The sequence below is a fragment of the Carassius gibelio genome, chromosome A1, assembly GCF_023724105.1.
Source record: "Carassius gibelio isolate Cgi1373 ecotype wild population from Czech Republic chromosome A1, carGib1.2-hapl.c, whole genome shotgun sequence".
NCBI classification, from domain to species: Eukaryota; Metazoa; Chordata; class Actinopteri; order Cypriniformes; family Cyprinidae; genus Carassius; species Carassius gibelio.
Window position 1 is genome coordinate 38442045 of NC_068371.1, and position 21516 is coordinate 38463560.

Sequence of the window (21516 nt, forward strand, 5' to 3'; positions counted from 1 at the left end):
GTGTGTGAAGATTCATAAAAAATATTTTCATGATCTTATGCCTGTGGCCACATCTGCTTGTCTCTCTTCCCCAAATCTCTCTCAAATGGCGAGTTAGACTACTTTTCAATTAAATTTAAATACCTAGGTTATTGATAAGGTTAGTGTTTTCCCCAAATGTGAATAAAGGAGTAAACGCCTTCCTTACATTCAAAAACAAAATACTTTATTTATTTGACTCTTTGTAATTAGAATTAGTTGTTGGGAATGAATATGTGATTGCTTTCATAGCTTTTTATTTCCTAAATTTAATTTGAATTATTTGATGTTATAAGGTGTTTTTCCCCAAATTGTATAAATAAAGGTGTTTTCATAATTTTAGTTTAGATTCTAGTATGTAACTCATGTAATTTGTATTAGATGTTAAATATATATATTTTTAATATTTCTGATTAGCTTTAGTTTTTTTGATCTTTCAGTTTGAGCAACTCAAGAAAACATTTACGCGAGTATTAATTATTGTATTTTTGTTTAAGTTATGTGCTCAGCTTTAATTAATTTTTATTTCATTTTTAGTCATTTTAGTACTTATCTTATGTAGACTTATTTGCCTTTTAACTTTAAGTTTTTCCTGCAAAATACATATATATATATTACTTGTATCAGTTTTATTTTAAATACTGAAAACTATTTGTAATAGTTCTAATTTTTGAGGTAATAATAACAGCTCTGATCTGAACTAAAATTCATCCCTGGCAGATGAATAACACAAAGTAAACATGTGGATGGGATATAGTACAGTATCGCTTTAATTTAGCTGGAGACAGGAAGTGTCTTATAGACAGGATGCATTCATATCTCTGAAACACAAAGCATGACTGACAGGTTGATCTTATATCCCCTGTTTATGAGCTTTTCTGCATGTAACAGAATAGTCAGGATAATCAGAAATATGTGTGTCTGAGTGCATATGCTTGATCTGTGCTGGATCTTAGTTCAAGCCGAAGAGGGCGATAAATCAAAAACACCTCTGACAGCAGGCAGCACACCCGTGGAGAAAACACCGGTGCCTGATGCTCTTCTGATGCTGCCAATCACGACTGCATTATACAGCGCCAAAAATAAAACACACACACACACAACTGCAACAATAACACTGACTTTCAGCAGCATTGACCCATTTAGCAAACTCTCTTTCATTAACTCCCCTCAGTGTTTCTCTGTAAACAAACAGAGCTTTTTTCAGTGTTTGCGAAGCACTTCGAGAGCAGAGAAACATCTGATTTATTCTTCACAGCCTCTGCCGGGCCATCAGGAGCACTCACTGTTGATTTGCAATGCTTAATTCATCAGGAAAAGTTCATCCAAATGCTCTATTTCAGATTCAAATAAGCTTCGAAGTTGAAACAATAAATCTGCATGGCAAAGAATATGACTACAGTACGCTCTGAAGAAGAAAAATGAACATTGCTGGAAATGTAAGTCTGCAATGGGATTTGCTTTGAAATACAAAGAGAACAACGAGCTGTAAAAACACTATAGCAAGTTCAATGAGCTTGGTCTTTTTTACCTTTTTGCATTTAATTCTATAGTGTACAAGCGTCCATTTTTAAAGCACAATTTGGTTTATTAACACAAGTTGTTTAATTAGAGCCAATGAAAAATGATAATATTCACTATAACCTACAAAATCCCATATTTTTGTTCAAATATGCCACGAGAAAAGTTATTATAAAATAAAATACAATAAAAATACAATCTTATATCATGTCATCATGCCAAGGCAATATTTCTCCTTTTAATTTTTTTGTTTAACTTTATGTACTAAAACAACGTGAACTGAAATCATTTTAGAAAAAATCACAAAAAATTAAACAATAATTAAATGAGAAAAACATACAACAAAAGTACTAAAACATTCAAATTTAAAAGAAAACGAAATAAAAACTAATTCAAACAATAAAAATATCTCAGTGATACTAACACTGGTCATGATTTGTTACTCCATAACAGAAAAAATTAATGTTTGAATATTCGTCCACATTCTGATTCATATTCATGAGATCACCATTCAGCATCCTAGATGTCACAAATTAAATATTCATTACATAAACCATGCGACAAACTGACGATTTTTTGCACTTCTCAAAGATGTGATCATTATTCTAGCAGATCAGCTAGCACATTTTTGTGGATGCTAGCAAAGTCGCATGTGTTTTGTTACACACGAAACAGTAAGACACCACATCAATCTCCAGAAATAATGTCCAAATCTAAGGTTTATTGTATAGTTCGGTGAAGGTCGATACCTGATGAAAACTGGAGACTAACAAGAAGGCAGGCTGTCAGAGGAGACGGATGCGTGGCTCATGATAAAGGTCTCTAGTAGGTAATGGACTAGCAAACACAGACTCAAGCATCTGCTTATACACACCAGGGATCCTTAAAGCTGTAAAATCCCACTGATTTCTGATGTTTCACCCACATAATATCATACTTTGCATAAGAGGCTGTACATTCAGAAGCTTTAACACTTAAAGTGCCCCATTATGCCATTTCCAATATTGCCTTTCATGCAGTGTGTAATGTAGCTGTATGTGAATGTAAACGACCTGCAAACGTTAAAGCTGAACGTGCATGTTAAATACCATTAATGCTAACATTAACAGTTATTTCTACTTGATTTAAGCCATGACAAATTAGTTTTGTTTGTTTCATGAAAATGTTGAGGTTGATTCAGTGATATTAAATAATATTTTTTGGTTTGAATAAAAGCAATTAATTAAGATGTTGTTATTATATCACATGCACAAAGATGTATACATACATAATAGAAATCTGGCCAAGACACCGGGATGTTTGTTCTTCAACTCACACATTCAGGGATTATAGAGAAAAAAACATCACCCAAAAACTTTCAGAAAAGAGACAGAATGGAGGATGGAAGAATGAAACACAAAAATCTGTGTGGTGTGAACACATCGAAACCCTTAAAAGGCACAAACAAACAAAAATTGATGAAATCTCTCAGTCATCGCAAGGTCAGAGGTTATATCAGTGGTTACCATAGAGATTGACCCAGACAGCCTCACAATTAACAACTGCTCAGACTCTTAAAGGACACACTCACATAACACAACATAACATAACATAACATAACAACATAACACAGCATATAAAACATAACATAACTTAAAGGGTAAGTTCACCCAAAAAGGAAAATTATGTCATTAATGACCCTCATGTTGTTTCAAACCTCTAAGTCCTCCGTTTATCTTAAGAACACAGTTTAAGATATTTTAGATTTAGTCTGAGAGCTCTCAGTCCCTCCATTGAAGCTGTGTGTACGGTATACTGTCCATGTCCAGAAAGGTAAGAAAAACATCATCAAAGTAGTCCATGTGACATCAGAGGGTCCGTTAGAATATTTTGAAGCATCGAAAATACATTTTGGTCCAAAAATAACTTTATTCAGCATTGTCTTCTCTTCCGTATCTGTTGTGAGAGATAGTTCAAAACAGAGCAGTTTGAAGTGACATTCTCTCTCACACATTAAAAAAGTTAACAGCTTAAGTCATTTGTGGATTAATGCGTATTGGAGACGCGAACTGTTTAAAACGATTCAGATCGATTTGGTTCAACTGGTTCAAGAAGATACGGTTACATTGAATCATTAGTTCATGAACCGGATGTGACAAACTGCTTTGTTTTGAACTCTCTCTCACAACAGACACGGAAGAGATGACAATGCTGAATAAAGTCATAGTTTTTGATATTTTTGGACCAAAATGTATTTTCGATGCGTCGACAAATTCTAACTGACCCTGATGTCACATGGACTACTTTGATGATGTTTTTCTTAGCTTTCTGGACAGTATACCATACACACAGTTTCAATGGAGGAACTGAGAGCTCTCGGACTAAATCTAAAATATCTTAAACTGTGTTCTTAATATAAACGGAGGTATCACGGGTTTGGAACGACATTGAGGGTGAGTTATTAATGAAATAATTTTAATATATGGGTGAACTAACCCTTTAACACAACACAACAAAACACACAACACAACCTAACAAACACATCTAATACACCTGTATAATGACACCGCAGGGAGATTGTCTTGTTGAATGCGACACACACAAGGTTTGCTTGCACTACAGAACAGCAGTCAGTTTACTAATGCTGAGAGAGCTGCTCTGCGGCGGGACGCTTCATCATCCTTACTGCACACCTGTTACATTTCTCATCTACACAAGCCTCTAGAGCTCTAGATTTCATCTGTTGCTCCTGCTGCAGAGTGCAACTTGACTGCTCACTGCCATATGTTGATACAGATGTCACCAAACAGAGCCACCAAACCAACCGCAGGCTTTCATATATATATATGCATCCCAACATTTTATGCATAAGGAATGGAAATTCAATTGATAATGTAAAGGGTGTGGTGATGTAAGGTCCCATGACTTCTGGTTGCTAGGCAATAGGATTTGGGTACTACAGCAGATACTGGTTTACAGACGGTTTCAAGAAAGAGAAGAAAAGGCAGAAGGTGAAGAGAACAGATGAGTGTGCTGATGAATGGGTGAAAGAGAGGACCAGAGGAGGTGAATGTGCCGGCAGTGTGAGAGAGCAAAGCTCACGGAGGACCTTAACTCCTGTTCTCCTCGTGATAGGGGACAAGAAGGACAAAAAGGACTGATAAGCAGTGACCAGACGTCCTGCTTTCACGAGGTGCGTGTCTCAGTGTCCCGACGCATTTTACTAAAAATCTAAACATGGCCCAGATTCAACTGATAGACTTACTGATTTAAATTAAATATTACGTCCCTAAAGGCCTCTAGTGACAATATCTGGTGTCATTGCAGAAAATACAGATGTCTTTACATTCAAATTAGAGATGCGCACTTATAAGAAGTCCTGTAAAATTAGGCTGTAAAAAAAAGACAGAAAATTAAATACATAAAAAAAAGCTAAATAGAACAGTATAAATGTACTATTTTAATAGAATTACATGCATTAAAAATACATAAAATTAAAATATGAATAGAAAAGAAAATGCAATATCTTTAGTCATATGAAATGGCTTGAAGACCTGCCTGACTGTAATGTGCAATGAAACCCTAAAACTTTGAGTAGCTGGTCACGTGTGTTTGATCAGTGATCTGAATTTAGCAGGAAAAGACTTTGCTTTAATATGGAATGCTGCAATCTTTGAAAGGATAAAACAGGCAATCTTTAAACCTCTGCCAACTTAGCCGTAATGGCGGCTTCACATCAAACTCTAATCCTAAAACCGCATTGGAATATTGAGAGTTATTGACAGACTTTAACAGTCAACTCGATTCCAAATAATTCTCTGCACAGATTGAACTGGAAAATATAGACACTGTTAATGCATCAAGTCCACAAAAAAACACTACCAGCAGCAGAGTTGGTGAACTGAAATCATATGAAATAAAAGCTAATGCTGCTAAATTCTTGATTGTGATAATTTGATTGTATACATCCTTATAATAGCAATTTTAACTCTTGATTTGATAATTTTAAAAAAGTAAAATAATGTAAATTAGAGTAATCCTAGCTACACTGTTTCTCAGTGTCAACAGAGAAGAAAAGACATCTATGTATTCAAAAACAGTTATGTGTAATGTTTAGGCAGTCCTGTATAAATAGTCAGCATGAATACATGCATGAATGAATGTATGGATGAAAGCATGAATGCATGGATGAATGAATGCATGGATGAAAGCATGAATGAATGGATGAATGAATGCATGGATGAAAACATGAATGAATGAAAGCATTAATAAATGCATGCATTAATTAAATTAAAAACTGAATAAAGAATGCATTGAATGAAATAAATTACATCATCAGCATCCACTCTAGCTATAAATCTAACAGATCACCTGAAAGTCACTGACAAACAAGATTACACTGCAGGCAACCCATATTCCTCTGTTCATCTGCCGTACATCATCCTTTCATTTTTCCTGCTGTGCTTTCATTTCCTGAGCTCTGATTGCAACAGAAGACTGGAGTCATGAAGGTGTGTCATTTCAGGCCACAAAGGAATCGTGCAGAATGATCTATCAATGTAATGTGATCTCTAGGGAAATCTGAATCATCTCATCATCTCAGATATTGTTATTGCCATATGAGAGTTTTGATATAGTCTGTCATTTTAATTTTTACCATTACAGTTTTCACTGTTTATATTTCCATAGACCTAATTATATATCTCAAGGTCTGTGACAGTTGAGTCTTTAGAAATGGCATAATGACATTAAATTAAATATATTTTGTCTTAATAATATTAATTTGAATGATATATTCCTGCCAAGTATTTTAATTACATACTTTATAGTCAATATATAATAAATAAGAAAACTCCAAAATGCATAAATCAAATCAAATCAATCAATCAAATCAATAATTTTCATTACTATTTCATAAAAAAGACTTAGATTACCATAACTTTCCTGGGGAAAAAAATAACTGAAAAATAAATATTTCATTCATTTTAAAAAGTTCACTGTAATAATAATGATGATGATAATAAATTATAATCTGTGAAATTTATGGCAAAAAATGGCAGCCGTGATTGCCAGAACTTTATCATAAAAATATACAAAATATGGCAGCACAATATAATGTTTTAGAGATTAGATGTAACATAAAACTATGATGTACAGAAGTGTTTAGAATATATATATATATTTTTTTTATAGAAAGAAACATAATTGTGTTTTTAACCATAAATTATAAGATGACTTGCACTTTTTTACTTCCATAAACTGTACATTTAACAGTATTTTACTTTACAATTACATTTAAAGTAAAGTGAGATTTATCAGTTTTTCACCACATAGGTATATTAAGGAAAAGTAACAGTTCTGACAGTTACTGTCCTTGCAGTCTTTTACCATTAATACCACAATAATTTTTTACAGTGTACACACATAATTTAAATAAATGTTTAGCATTAACAATAAAAATGATATATTTGTTGCCAAGTAAATTCAAAAAGCTTAAATAAGTGAAGCAACTTTCTGTTTCCGATGGCATCACAAACAGTTATCACAAGGACGTGTTTCACACCAGAACATTTTCATTCCTTGAAGAGTCGCTGTTGCAAACTCTTTCTCTTACTTGTTCTGTCTTTGATATATGTCTGCTGAGATTTCATGATCAAATGAAACACACAGTAATGACTCAGTTGGGAAGTGAAGTGCAGGATGAAGAGAGAGAAATGCAAGAGCAGGTGTTTTAGAGAGGAACACCGTTAACCCACTCCACTCTTCTCAAATATAGGCCAAGACTCTTTCTGTTCTATGCCTCTCCATCGGTTTTCTTCCATAAAAGCATTTGAGGCTCAGAGCAGCCCATCCTAAATGACAGAAATGACAAAGCACTAAACTCACAAAGACAACAGAATATCAAAACACACTTTCCCGAGCACAAGTATGTGAGCACAAATGCTTCATTAGGCTACACAAATTTAAGTCTGCGCACAATCACAAGGCCTTTACTAGCAACTATCCCGAGCTGTGACGTCAAACACAGAAAACAGGGCAAAACACATGTCCATTTCATGGTTTAAAAAATGAGAAATTAAAAAAATCTGTTTACAAAATTGTATCTACTAAAATATGATGAGATACGTCTATGAAACTAAGCTAAATAAAATAAAACAAAACAAAAACTGCTTAAACATCGACTAAAATATGATTACATAATTGGAATTTATATAACTTTAAAGTAAAATAAAAACATATATTAAAATATGATCAAATATTTGGGATTTACATATTTATAGAAAACAAAATACCTCTAAAACTAAAATAAAATAGATTTTAAAAAAAGAATCAAATAAAACTAAATAAAATTAAATTAAATTAAATCACTAACGTATCTACTGAAATATGATGATTTAAAAAATTAAATAACATCGCTAAAGTATCTACTAAAATATGATGAAGTATTTTGGATTTACATATCTATAGAAAACAAAATACCTCTAAAAATAAAGTAAAATTAAATAGATTTAAAAAAAGAATCAAATAAAACTAAATAAAATAAAATGAAATTAAATCACTAACGTATCTACTAAAATATGATGAAATATTGGGGATTATTTGCATCTATGAACTAAAAACCTCTACAATATAACAAAACAAAATAAATACCATGAAATACAGTTACACAACACATTTTACCAGATAAACCATGAACTCATTGGACAGGTCAGCGATTGTCTCACTGAGCAAACCTCAACAAACATGAATAATAAATAATATGTTCAGTGAGGTCATCAGGTGCAATCAAACTCCAGCCACAAGACAGTACCATAAAAGTAGAATAAAAATAAAAAAATCTTTGTTTTTGTGTGAACTACTCCTGTATTAAGAAGTTAATTCATCTTTTTATGCAGTGCTGAACAAAATAATTGAACTTGAACTATTCATAAGCCATCTCTCTCTCTCTCTCACACACACACACACACACCAGAATATGACTAATGTGAGCTCAGTGTAGACAGAATGGAGCACCATGGGGGACAGACAGAGATGAAGAGAGAGAGAGAGAGAGAGAGAGAGAGAGACACACACACACACACACACACACACGTGTGTTCAAAGCCACTTTAATCTCTTCTGTCACACACTTATAAGCACACAAACGGATGCACACACAGCATATGCACAAAAACATAAACACATGTAGTCGCTGCTTGCCTGTTATGTGCTCATGCCAAGCCGAACAAATGTGTGTGTATGTGCATATGCACAGTTTACCAGTTTATTTACACACATACATTCAATCAATAGCACTTTTACACAAACGGTCAACCAACATTAGCTTTCCAAAACCAAAAATGCAATATCTATAGACATTAAGGTGATCAATGACCAATATAATTATTGTTAGGCTGTTACATTGTGATATACAGTAAGAGAGGCTGATTATATACAGTATGTCGACAATGCAGGGTTGTGAGATTATCGGCTCTGTTTAAGATCTGTGTCTAATCAGATGATTAACACAAATTTTAGATTTTTCTATATATTTTCTTCTAATACAGTTTAGACCAAGCTTTTTTTCAGGATTCTTTGATAAATAGAAATTAAATTTTTATTTAAAATTTTTTAAATGTCTTTACTGTCACTTTTGAACAATTTAATGCATCTTTGCTGAATATTTTGAATATTTGAATATTTTTTTATCATGAAAATGTACTGTAGAATAAAGAATATCATATAATTATATAATACATATAATATATAATTTTTCATTAATTTTCAGTTTGTCATTGTTTGTTAAATGGCATTAAATATTTATAACATCATAATATTATTTCATATTTCATTAAATTTTACATATATTTTAAGTATTATTATTATGTAAATAATGCAAAAAATGTGTGTGATGCACCATTGGCAGGTGTGGCAGAAAGTCATTTTTGGTTCTGGTTATTGGCAAACACAGATAATCTCAAAACGGCCATATAGTGAACAACCAGTTAACCACCCTGACCGATATATCGGTCTATCACTACTTCAACAGAAAGACAAGACCTCATGAGTTCACACATGCAAAACACAAGCTGTCATCCCTCCATGAACCAGCCGAGAGACGATGACATCAGAGTAAACAATCACAGTGCATCATCATCATCATCATCATCAAAAATATCGAAATCACCGACACCAATTTATCGGAACAATCTAACTCGAGCAGCACATTCTGATGAGTCATAATTGCAAGTGCGAGCCAAATAATTCTCTCTCTCTCTCTATTACCTTTTGGTTCGGCGGAACATGTTGCTATCCAGGACGGCCGGTCGGCAGGCGCACATGCGAAGATGAGAGTGACAGCGGCAGCCGAGTGTGTCAACACACACTTAAACAACATTCACAGAGAGCAGCACCATTCCTCACACATGCTCTAGATTCATCTGAGTGTGTGTGGCTGAGTGATGGAGATACCGAGAGAAAGAGAGAGAGAGAGAGAGAGAGAGGGAAGGTGGCTCTAAAGGGTGATGTGCCAAGCCAGGAAGTAAAGACAGCGAGAGAGAGAGAGAGAGAGAGAGAGAGAGAGAGAGAGGACTCATAGGAAGACTGTCAGCATGTGTGTGTGGCCATTAAAAGCCTATCAGAGCTCAGGACTCAGGACTGTTAATGGAAATCTAAATGACACATGGGAGGGATAAAAAGAAAGAGAGGAAAGGATTATGTTGATCTTGTTCAACATAAAATATACCACAGGTCATTTGGACCCTTAAACATGAACGCTCCAATCGGATTGGTCCACAAGATATTTTTAAGCCTTTTATATTAAATATATCTTAATATGTATGCATGTTAGAATCTGCAATGAAATGCCTTAAATAATAATACAGTACATATAATAATAATAATGACATTGTTTTCTATTTGAATATATATTAAAAACTGTAATTTATTCCTGTGATGCAAAACTGAATTTTCAGCATCATTCGTCCATTCTTCAGTGTCACATGATCCTTCAGAAATCACTCTGATATGATGATTTGATGCTCTGTTATTAGTGTTGTTATTATCTTAATATTTATGTATCTGCACAGAAATGTCATGCATTTTTTTCAGAAAGTCAACATTTAAATCAAACATAGTAAATATACAATCAAGTTGTGAATATAGCACAAGTCCAATTAAACATAAGGACATGTTTTGCATTGAAACAGAACATTTTTTGAACCATTTTGAACAGAAAAATAAATATACTAAAAAGTGTACATTATTTCTTTATAATAGAAATGCATGTAAAATATATATATTTTTTAATAATCAGCATAATAAAACATAATAATATATCATGGAAATATTTATTAAGATTTTTCATTAATAATTTTAATTTAAGAAAAATTCCACAGAAATAAATTTGTGAATTGTTTTTGAAAAATTATGTCAAATTAATCACTGAATAGGAGTTTTTATTAAACTCACTGAGACTGTCTAAATTGTCTTAAAGGGGTGGTTGATCAGCTTTCATTTTTTCCCGAAAGCTTTATTGTGTTTATGGGGTTCAGTGTTTTTAGCAGTGTAAAAAAACAACAACATTATTTTCTCTAATTCACCTTTATTCTACACCGCTGTTTCCATTCTTGTTAAAACGGTCTGTTGAGTTCCTGGTACTATTAAGCCCCTCCCTCAGAAATACGCAGTGGGCTCTGATTGGTTAGCGGGCTCAGTGTGTATGTGAATTCATTCAAGAAGATGAATGTAATTTTCTAAATTGTATGTAATGTTAACTTTCCCCAGTTTTAATCAGACACAAGATAAGAGCGAAGCACATTATATTAATGGATTAATTTATATTATACCACAAGTCTTTGGCACTTATACTTGGATGCTTACATCTGATTGGTCGATTTCATTGTTATGGCTACAGAGCCCCACCCATCTCTCTCTGTGTACCAGGGTATATAAAATCTGACATCATCTCTGTGCCCTAGCTAGCTCACAACAATAAACCTTGTCTGAACCTTCGAATCTCGTCATGTCCCTGTCGGGAGGATTTGTTGGGACTGCGAGGGTAACCGTCTCCCAAAGCACACAGACGCAGCTGCACACAAGCCCAGACACACATTAAAAGCTGCTCATTTCAATAATAAATGATCTGGATGGTGGAAAGAGAGATGAAATATAGATGAGAGAGAGAGATGCAAAGGACCTTTTGGGAGTTACTGGGACAAATTCATAGAAGGGAAAATATGACCAGGAATAATGGATGGAGGGAGGGAGGACATGTGTGACCAGCCCAGTCTCACAATGGAAACATCACCTCTAGTAGGGCTGGACAGGGCTAGATGACATACAGTATATAAAGAAAAAATGTAATAAAACATATTAAGAAAAGATTTATATAGATGGATAGATCTCATAGATTTCATGCTTAAAATAAAGTCAATGTATTCTCAATATAAACCAACAAATTAATAAAAAATACCATCAAAAACATCCAAAGATAACAAAGATGGCTAAATATATTGCTAGAGTGGCTGTGTAGTTTTGTGGATGTAAGACATTCTGAAAGTCACGGCGGTCCAGACAGCAGTGAGTCTGTATCCTGATTATAGCTGGCGCGGTTCAGCCGTCCTGGAAATGTCATATTGATTGTCTGCTGATTAATCTGTATCAGCCTAATTAAACATCGTGACCCACACTGAGCACAAAAGACCCATCTGTTATTAGCTGCCATAAGAAACTACAAAAACCTTAAAACACTTCTTTGTCTCTTCACAAGCCTCCCAAGAGAGCTCTGTTCACACACACACACACATACACACACAGTCACACACATTTGAGCACCTGTGTTGTGTGTGTCAGTCAGTGGAGAGGCTCTTTATAGCAGGTATGTGAATGCTAATGGTGGTGTCAGTTCACAGTAGAGCCCAGTACAAACAACAGCCATTCTGATATGATCAGCATACAAAAAGCCAAAACTTTCACAGGAGCTAACGAAACCCACACAGTCTCTGTGACACTAAATGTGTGAAACGGAGGTGTTGTGGTGCTATATATATAAATAGGCGATAAACAGGCAGAAGATCACACAAGTGTTCAGTATAGACAAGCACAGGGATGCACAGGAAACACATCCAGGGAGTCTCTCACACCAGAGAAAGGTTCAGCACCAAGGCCAGCGTTTCATTCATTATCTGTACAGCTCAAACTCTACACAGTTCTGGCTCTCAGCTGGTTTTGCTTAAGGAGAGAATTTCACACTGGACAGCAACATAGTTCTAAAATTGCATATTGTTCAACGGTTAATGTCCTTCAGATAAACTATTAAAGTGATTCAAGGTTTAATGTTTCCTGAACCCGATAGTTTACTGCACAATGTACACTATGGTTGCCAAAAACAATGGATACTCATGTGCAAGTATCTAATTTAGTCAATTTCCTTGCACAATTTATGGCTTTTGCTGATCTTGGCATCTTTGATATTATGCCAAAATACCATAGGTTGCACTAGTGTATCACGGCATCCCTCCATTACTGCAAAAGTGTTTAGCTGCATTTCTGCAATGCTGCACTGAAGTATTACTGTGATCCTGCATTACTGCACTAGTGGATTGCTGCATTCCTGAATGTTGCACTGATGTATCATTGTGTTCCTGCATTGCTGCACTAAAGTATTCCTGCATTAATCCAACACATACTGTTGCACTGTAGCATTACTGCACTGAAGTATTACAGTGTCCCTGCATTACATTATAACTTCCTGTGCTCTTGAACTACTGCATTAAGGCCCCGATATACTTCAAACGATGTTTGTTTTCATTATTGGTTCAGGAGCAAAATTAAGTTTGAAAAGGCTGAGCGACGGTATACAGTTTCCGAACTTTCCAACACCCAATTTATCCAATTTATGTTGCTAGTGACTTGGAGATGTTGTTCTCCAGCCGCCTGCCTTCCTTTAATTGAGAAACGACCCGGGAAAAAAAAACTGCACTTCAAAGAAGGTGGAGTTCCATGACACACCCACCGATTGTGTAACCGCTATGGACCAATGGTAGCTCAAAGGTGTTTAGGAGCCAAAACGAACTCCCCTAGAAAGTTTGCTTTGATCAACTCTTTCGAACTGCTGAAACAAACTTGAAACGAACTTCATTTTGGTCTGATTTGTTCAAAATTACATAATACCAGTTCATGCTTTGATTTTGTTAGTATATCGGGGCCTTTACTCCCACATTATTGCCCTACTTCACTATAGCAGCAGCATATTACTCAACATTTTTCCTCCGCTTACTCAAAATCACCTTCAGTGATGCAAGACCAGTCTCCGATTTCCAACTTTAGCCCGTCATGTTCATTCACCACATTCATTCATTCCCCAAGTATTTTCAATGTCGACAGGCATAGTGAAAAATGTACACAAGTCTATGGTTGTTTGTTTCAGATTAGTTTTGGGAAAAGTGTTTTTATTGAGTACCACATTACACTAGGTCCCAACAACAACAAAAAAAGGTCCACAGACAACATTTGAAGAAACAAATGCAGAATTAAATCAGGTAAAGTGGATTTGCTACACTCACCCACTGCTCTTCCTGGGCAGGGGAAGATCCTTCTGGAAAAGAAAGAGTGATTATATTACCCAGAGTAAAATGATACCATCAATAACTGCTCAGTACCATTTGGATTCAGGACATAAATATCTTGATGAAACCAAACTGGAATAATCTTATGCCAGCTGACATTCATTATGACCCATAATGCTTTTCAGATCTCTGAGAGGGAGGACGGCACTTAGGGGAGAACAATCCCCAAAACATTAAACTGGCCAATTACACAAACAAGGTCACTGGAGAGAGCGAGCGAGAGTGTCCATGTTAGATAGCGGGAAAGAGGCCATGCTGGCGCTTGTGATGGTACACTAAGGGCTTGAGTCGGGGGGAAATGACTTCACCCACTGTGACTCACTTTGATGACATTGTGTGTGACAAGGACTTTCCTGCCAGCATGACTGGCGCCACTGAGCAACTGATGGAGGATTAAGTGGACAAATAGTCTGTGGCCAATCTTTGTGTGTGTGTGCTGTGTTCTGCACTTTATAGACACTTTAATTTTTGAATTTATAACCATAAAAAAGACCAACAAAATATGAGCCTTTGAGTCCTTTAAGAATCTTATACTGTATTATACTGCATTATTATAAATTGCTGCCAATATAAACATATAAAAGCGATCACAAACAAGTGTGAGATGAAAACCAATAGCTGACAGAATGCATTTAGTATAGATTTATGCCAGTGTTGCTATTGTTAACTAAAACTAAAACTAAAACTGAAGAGCCGGTGGAAATAAAAAGATGAATAGAAAGGATGCAGCAGCTGACAAATGAGGCCAAGGAGACAATGAGGGGAAAGCAAAGGCATTAGAGAGCAGCTCAATTCATTACATAAGGAAAAGGACTGAACCCTTCAAAGGCCTCTGTGGATGGATGTCTCGCTTATTTAAAACAGCCTCTTTTTTCATTTTAACAAGATTTTACGTCTTCTGAAGGACATGTGAGAGATGACAGTGCAAAACTCATGTGTTGTGCTGTTGACAAAAAGTTAGCACACTCTCCACAGTGCATCTGTAGAGGTTATGGAGTATTTGTGGTGATGTGCCAAACTTCTTTAGTATCCTAAGGAAGTACATTCTTTGCTTGGCCTTCATTACTAATTTCACCGTGTTATCTGTCCACTTGAGGTCCTCGCAGATGTGTACACCAAGGAAGATTGTTGGTCTCACACCATGTGACCAGTTCAGTTCAGACACTGTGACTGTGGTGTCATCTGCCAATTTGATGACGTTGTTAGGATGCATAGGGCTAAGTACACAGCCCTGAGGTGTACCTGTGTTCATTATGATGGTGCTGGAAGAGTGGTTTTTTAGGTCTACAGGTGAGTAGGCTCAGGTTATGCAGGCTGTTTATGAGTTTTAATTGGATGATAGTGTTGAATGCCAAATTAATAACTGTAATCAATCAAAAGCAGTCTGGCAAAGCTGTCTTTATTTTCCAGGTAATTATGCTAACAGCTCATCTTTCCTCTATACAGGCATTTAGTAATCACACCATTGTATTACATATGATTTATTATTTATTTCCACCAGATGGTAACCATCTGCCTTTCATGCATTGATTTCTTTTTTATTAAACACTGTATTTATTTCTATTTGTATTATTTTATATAGGAAAAACATGGGTAATTTAGAGGTTGTTTATTACCATGAGATGCATTTAAAGATATTCTCTAGTACCACATCAAACTTAAAGTTTTGCCATTCTCTTTGCATCTTTCTGCTCCTCTCTGTAGGGAGTGAGTGTGCAGGAAAAAGAAGCTGTTATTTTCTCTGCAGCTGCACTTCATTTACATTTTCACGTAGTTCCATTCACCTCTTTGAACTCTATTCTAAGAACGGTGATGAAAAAAGCAAAGAGATTCTCTGCTGTGTTGATCCTGCTATATCTTTATTGTTCACTCATTAGAACACTATTTCCAGATCTTTGTTTGGATGTTTAGGTCAAAGTTCAGAGTTGAAAAGGGATCTACGCTAAAGCCGTTTTCTCCCACTGTCTCAGTATCTTTAGCGAAGGCTAAAGGGACATTTGATATTTGAACTCAATCTCGGTTACTCCACACATTTAAACAACACCAATCTTTACAAGCTTTAAGCCAGTGATCTTCTAGTTATCCGCTGAAGTATGGAACTGCTATTGATCAGTGATTTGAAATGACCAAGCTTGAAACTGCAATAAATTTTAATGCAATGTCTGGTTTCAAAAACCAGTCTATTTTATGATGTGATGATGTCCCAGTACTGCTGTATGTACATACTTGAGTCAATTAAGTATGCGATTGGGATGCAACCACCTTCCCAAGGCTGTGTTTCTCTCACGCCCAATGAAGTAGCTACGAACTGAATCAATATAAGATGCAGAAAGTAACATATCCATAGCATGCACTTGACATAATGGCAAAAGACGATCTTGACAAACACCCGACTCATTAAGTCTGTGAACTTCCAGACCGTGATGAATAACATCCAGTCTACAGCTGAGACTAATGAAACAGACTAGGCTCTGCGCCCAGAAAAGAGAAACCCCCATCCTTCCAACTGGAGATAAAACGAGGGACGGAGAAGAGAAATGAGGTTAATAACAGAGTCACCAGACTGGGCTTTCAATCAAAACACAGCTAGAGAGATTCACCTGAAATAACAACATACACCAGTGAGTATTTATTAAATCACATTCTTTTTCAAACTTTTAGTAGCTAAAATATAAAAGAAAAACATATCACATACCTACATCCCTACTTAAAGATAAAGGACACTTTTTGATCATTTTTATGCTTTGTTTTAAAAAATAAGAGGCAAATCACTTCATCAATGAGCATAACAGACTTTCGAGGGAAAGTGTAAATGTAGGTATTGCTGTTTTTTTACTATGTTTTGTTACATTAAGCATATAAAATAAATTAATGCGATACAAATATACTTTTAATTTAGTGACAATACAATTATTTTTTACTAGATTTTACTCTATTATATGTCTTACATTTACATAAACATCACATTATAGTGAAAGACATACTGAAAATCATCAAAAGGCTGAAAAATATCAAGATCATTTTTATTGCCCAGCCCTGTACTTTATATATACTGTACATACAGTACGTGCACTCTATGATATATATTCCCCCTTGGCTGAAAGCTGTAAGACTGCCATTAACTTCCTAATGGGGCACGAAGAGCAAACTCGGTTTGTCTCAGAAAAATCAGACCTTCCCTGAAGTCCATCTCAATATCCAGTAGGCTCTGATAGCTTTATGGTATGGACTTGAATGTGTCGAAGAGGTGTGTGTATCTGTTTCTGTTAGCATTTGCCTCGGTAAGCATTTATAAGACTCAAAGTGGTTGCTCATGAACTCTATGCGTCCTGTATGCACATACACCGATCCGAGTGTTTTCTATTTGACTGTGGGTTTTATGTAGCTTTGATGCACCTTTACTCAATAAAGCTGCATCCAACTGTTAAGCTGCCTTCCCAGAAGGGGTCAATTCCCAAGTGGATGGGTATCTCAGAAGTGCTCCCTAAAACAAAGCCTTGAGTTGCTTAAAACTCTCTGGCAACCCTGAAAGCAACTAATTTGTGGTCTACATTTAATCTCCCAGAATGCTTTGCAGGCTGAAAGCCAGTGCAACATTACACATGTCATAGATCCAAATGGCTTTTTGAAAGCAGAGCTGCAAACCTGGATAAGTGTCTCATGGGGTACAGATCCTGAATAAGAGAGTGGTATTATGTTAATGTTTAAATTAGACCTAAAGAGGACTTTTTAATTATGTCCAATTATGATTTTATTATTCTTTGTATCAAAAACAGTTACTAATAAAAGTTATTTAGTATTTCTGCCTTATAATTACCATCCTCCCGCACTTAGAATAGAACTCTGCTGTACCTTTAAGACTTCTATGCAAATGTCCTCATGTGAAATGAGATGCTGAACTTTGCTGCATTTAGACACGTTTAATATAGTTTTTAGCTGCCCCGTTCTTAGACTAAAGAAAATTAGAATCTGACATTCATAAAAATAAAAAAGGCATTTAAATGAACCAATTTGAAATAATTAGAAACCTTGTTTAAAAAAATAATAAATCAAGCCACTCATATTTAAAGATCTGCAGAGTGTCGGGTGCTACACACAGCCAATAACACTGTGAATGAACAGGACAAGTTCTGAACACCAAACAGGTGTTTTTTGCACTGAAATGTTGAAAGTTGCAGGATAATATGCAGAAACAAGCCATTTTACAGCTTAGTTTCAATAAATGCCCTTTTTCTCTGAGAAGGATGTTTTGAAAGTTACAGAGTTTTTTAATAAGACTATGAATTATTATTTTGTCGCAAAAGGGATCAAGGAATGCTTTATTCCTAATTGAAAGTTTACAAGTAACAACAATGCTGAGTAAAGACATTTTCGCTGGAATATATTGTAATCTTTGACTTATAATGAAATACACAATGTTAGGCTCTGAAGTTTAGTTACAGATTATAAATATATATGAGCAGCTAAACCAGATGACCAGCACTTTAGGATAAAGTATAAACACTGACTTCTCTAATTTTACAGTAAATGAGCTTAAAGGTGCTGAACTTTCAGCAAAATGTCTAGCTGTCTGGGGTGGAGTACAGCAGATCAGCTGGAGCTTGAAAATGACTTGTTTATTTTGAGCAGTGAAAGAGGGGAAGTGAAAGTAATACGCACACATTTTGTTTTGACTTCATATAATAGCAGATGGTTTCCGCACTGTACCAACAATAATAAGACTACTCAAAACCCCTTTTATGTTTTTTTTTTTTCTTTCTTTTCGGTTTATGTTGCTCTGGGCAAGATCTGGCCTTGAAAACAAGATGAAAACAATAACTCCCAAACCACAAAGCAAATATGAACTCCTGTGTGTATGCTGAAACCTAGTGAGTAACTGACAATGAAAACAAACCTAATCTGGTTTTGATAACATATTTACATTCTGTTGGGCAAAGAATTAGTGTTGAGAAAAGTTTTTAAGTGTTAATAAACTGCTCAGTGCAAACTAGATTAATAAAAAACCATATTAGATTAATAAGAGCCAGATTATTTATTTATTTTTAATCAGAGTTCAGTGAGTTTTCATACAGGAGTTACTTACGAAGAACAAACTCAGATTTTAAGTGCACTAAAAAGTAAACTAAGTAAAAAAAGAGAACTGCATTCACACCGTGCCTAGCCTTGAAATAGATTCAAGCCTTTTTGGTGCACTTTCCATTCACACTGCCATTTTACTCGTTGAAATATAGGAATAACTCATAAGTGCCAAATGTATAATACTTTTTGCTTTTTAAGCATAAAAAGCTCCATTGTCCATTCATTGGAAAGGCACTGAAAAGAAATGTCACACCGCTTTGCTAACTTAAATGACACGCCCTCTCCAGAGCCCGCCTTCCGAGGACGCGCCAGCCAATCCGATATCAGCAAACCCGACCGCGTCAAATGATTGACAGACTAATGGCGTTTGTGATTGGTTCCCTCGATTAGTCAGCTGTGCTTTCTCGGGATATCGATTTCAGTCAGGTATGATGAGAGACATTTATGTGGGCTGTTAAAAATACACCTTTAATGTGATCAACTTTGTAAAATAACATTATACAAAACGTCATCTCACCTGCATCCTCCGCCTGCGCATGATACCGGAGTCATCTATGGCATCGCTCATCTCGTCTTGTCAGTCCAAAAAAACCCTTCACAGATCACATCCAAGTCCACGTGGTGACAGACGCCTACAGATGATGCTCAGAAGTTTCACCCCGTTTGTATCTCCCTCCTCGGGTTGAGAAGATCATGGGCGTTGCAAAGCGATGCGTGCTACACATCAACAACAAACACCCGGCTGATGAAAAGAAAGCACACCAGATAACTGTTCAAAATAAACCGGAATATCGTGTTATAATGACTAAAACGCGCGACAAGGGTCAGTGTGCCTGGTTTGTACGGTCAGAAACGAGTATAAGATTCATCTTGATCTTCACTTTCTCTGTGCGCGGGCGCGTGCTTTCAGAGAGGTCCATTTGGACATCTGGCGCACTAACGAGACATCCAGCCGCACTAATGGACCACAGTCTGTCCCCCAGAGGACATCGCCATCATATCATATTCGCCGGCAGCTGGAGCACTGTAATGGCATCGTTTATGTGAAATGCATCCTGCTTTGATTGCTGTCGTGAGCTTCTTTTTGAATGAAGTACAGTAACCATCCCTTCCTGTGCTGTACTGATGAGCGCGCGTCAAATCTGCACTAGCTACTACCGCCTCTGATGCTGAGGGATCCACACACACTGTGTACTATAGCCTCAGTAGCCTGGAGAATACATACGCCGGTGTTTAATGCATCTTCTCACTCTGAGGGAGAAGCACGGTAACCCTTTGAGCTCTGAACTGAAGGAAACCTATCTAGGAGGTGGCCAGCAGAAGTCAAGCTCACTAACAAGTGCAGAGCCAGAGCTGGAAGTTTGGGGATTCTGGGACATAAAAAAAACAACAACTGATCTGACACCAGGTCTAGGTCAGAAATCTATTCTATTATGCATAATTTGATTTTAATAATAAAAATATATGTAATAAAAAATAAATAAAATGATGTATTTTATTATATTTGCAAATTAGGATATATTTGTTATATATATATATATATATATATATATATATATATATATATATTTTTGTGTAATGCATTCAAAATATCTTCATTTAGTGCGTCACATCTTATAAATTAAAATTTATAATGATTTATATTATTGTAATAAATGTTATTAAATATAGAATTTAATACGAAACTATATCTATATATACATATCTATATATGCTTTTTTATTATAATGTAGTGCATTTACTTAATTTCTTAAATTGTGTCTAGGCCATATTTAATAAAAAAAAAAAACACATTTCTCATTTTCATTTAGTTTATGTACTACAACAACTTTAAAATTAAATTAATATAGAATAGAGAATAATGCAAACTATAAAAAGAGTGATGAACCAGCATTTGTCGCAGTATTTATTAAGCACATAACTGACTGTGTGTTCATGTGGGTGTGTGTGAGTGGAAATATTAGCCTTCCCCCAAGGTGTGGTTTCCTGGTTTAGTTTAGATGAAATCTGTTACATATTTCACTGAAACATTATGTTCATTTGAACAGTGTTGAGGGGGGATTGTCCACCTGACAATGACAACAGTGTCAAACTAAAAGGTAGAACGTGCCGTATCCTAGAAACATCTCAGACACAGAAATGAGCAAAAACAGATGCCATTCTCTCCAAGCAAAGTCCATTATAACATCACAGTACAACATTTAAACAACCACACTGACATATTTACACTAACATATCACACTGATCATATTTAAATACAACATATTTAATATATGTAATTAAACTTTTTATATTATACACACGTTTAAAT

At 35.5% G+C, this 21516-nt stretch overlaps 1 protein-coding gene across 3 annotated transcripts in view; it reads right to left on the minus strand.

The window, feature by feature from the left end:
* Positions 1–20274, minus strand: part of LOC128020799 (microtubule-associated serine/threonine-protein kinase 1) — a 41936-nt gene extending 21662 nt beyond the window's left edge. The window contains exons 1-2 of one of the 3 annotated variants that reach the window (XM_052607530.1): positions 19723–20274; positions 14064–14092 (exon numbers count right to left, since the gene is read on the minus strand). In XM_052607530.1, the coding sequence (XP_052463490.1) occupies positions 14064–14092; positions 19723–19773 (80 nt within the window). In that variant the 5' untranslated portion in view covers positions 19774–20274. Of the gene's footprint in view, positions 1–9783; positions 10006–14063; positions 14096–19722 lie in introns of those variants that run through there. The other 2 variants (XM_052607523.1, XM_052607540.1) reach the window with 2 other exon arrangements.
* Positions 20275–21516: the final 1242 nt, after the last annotated feature.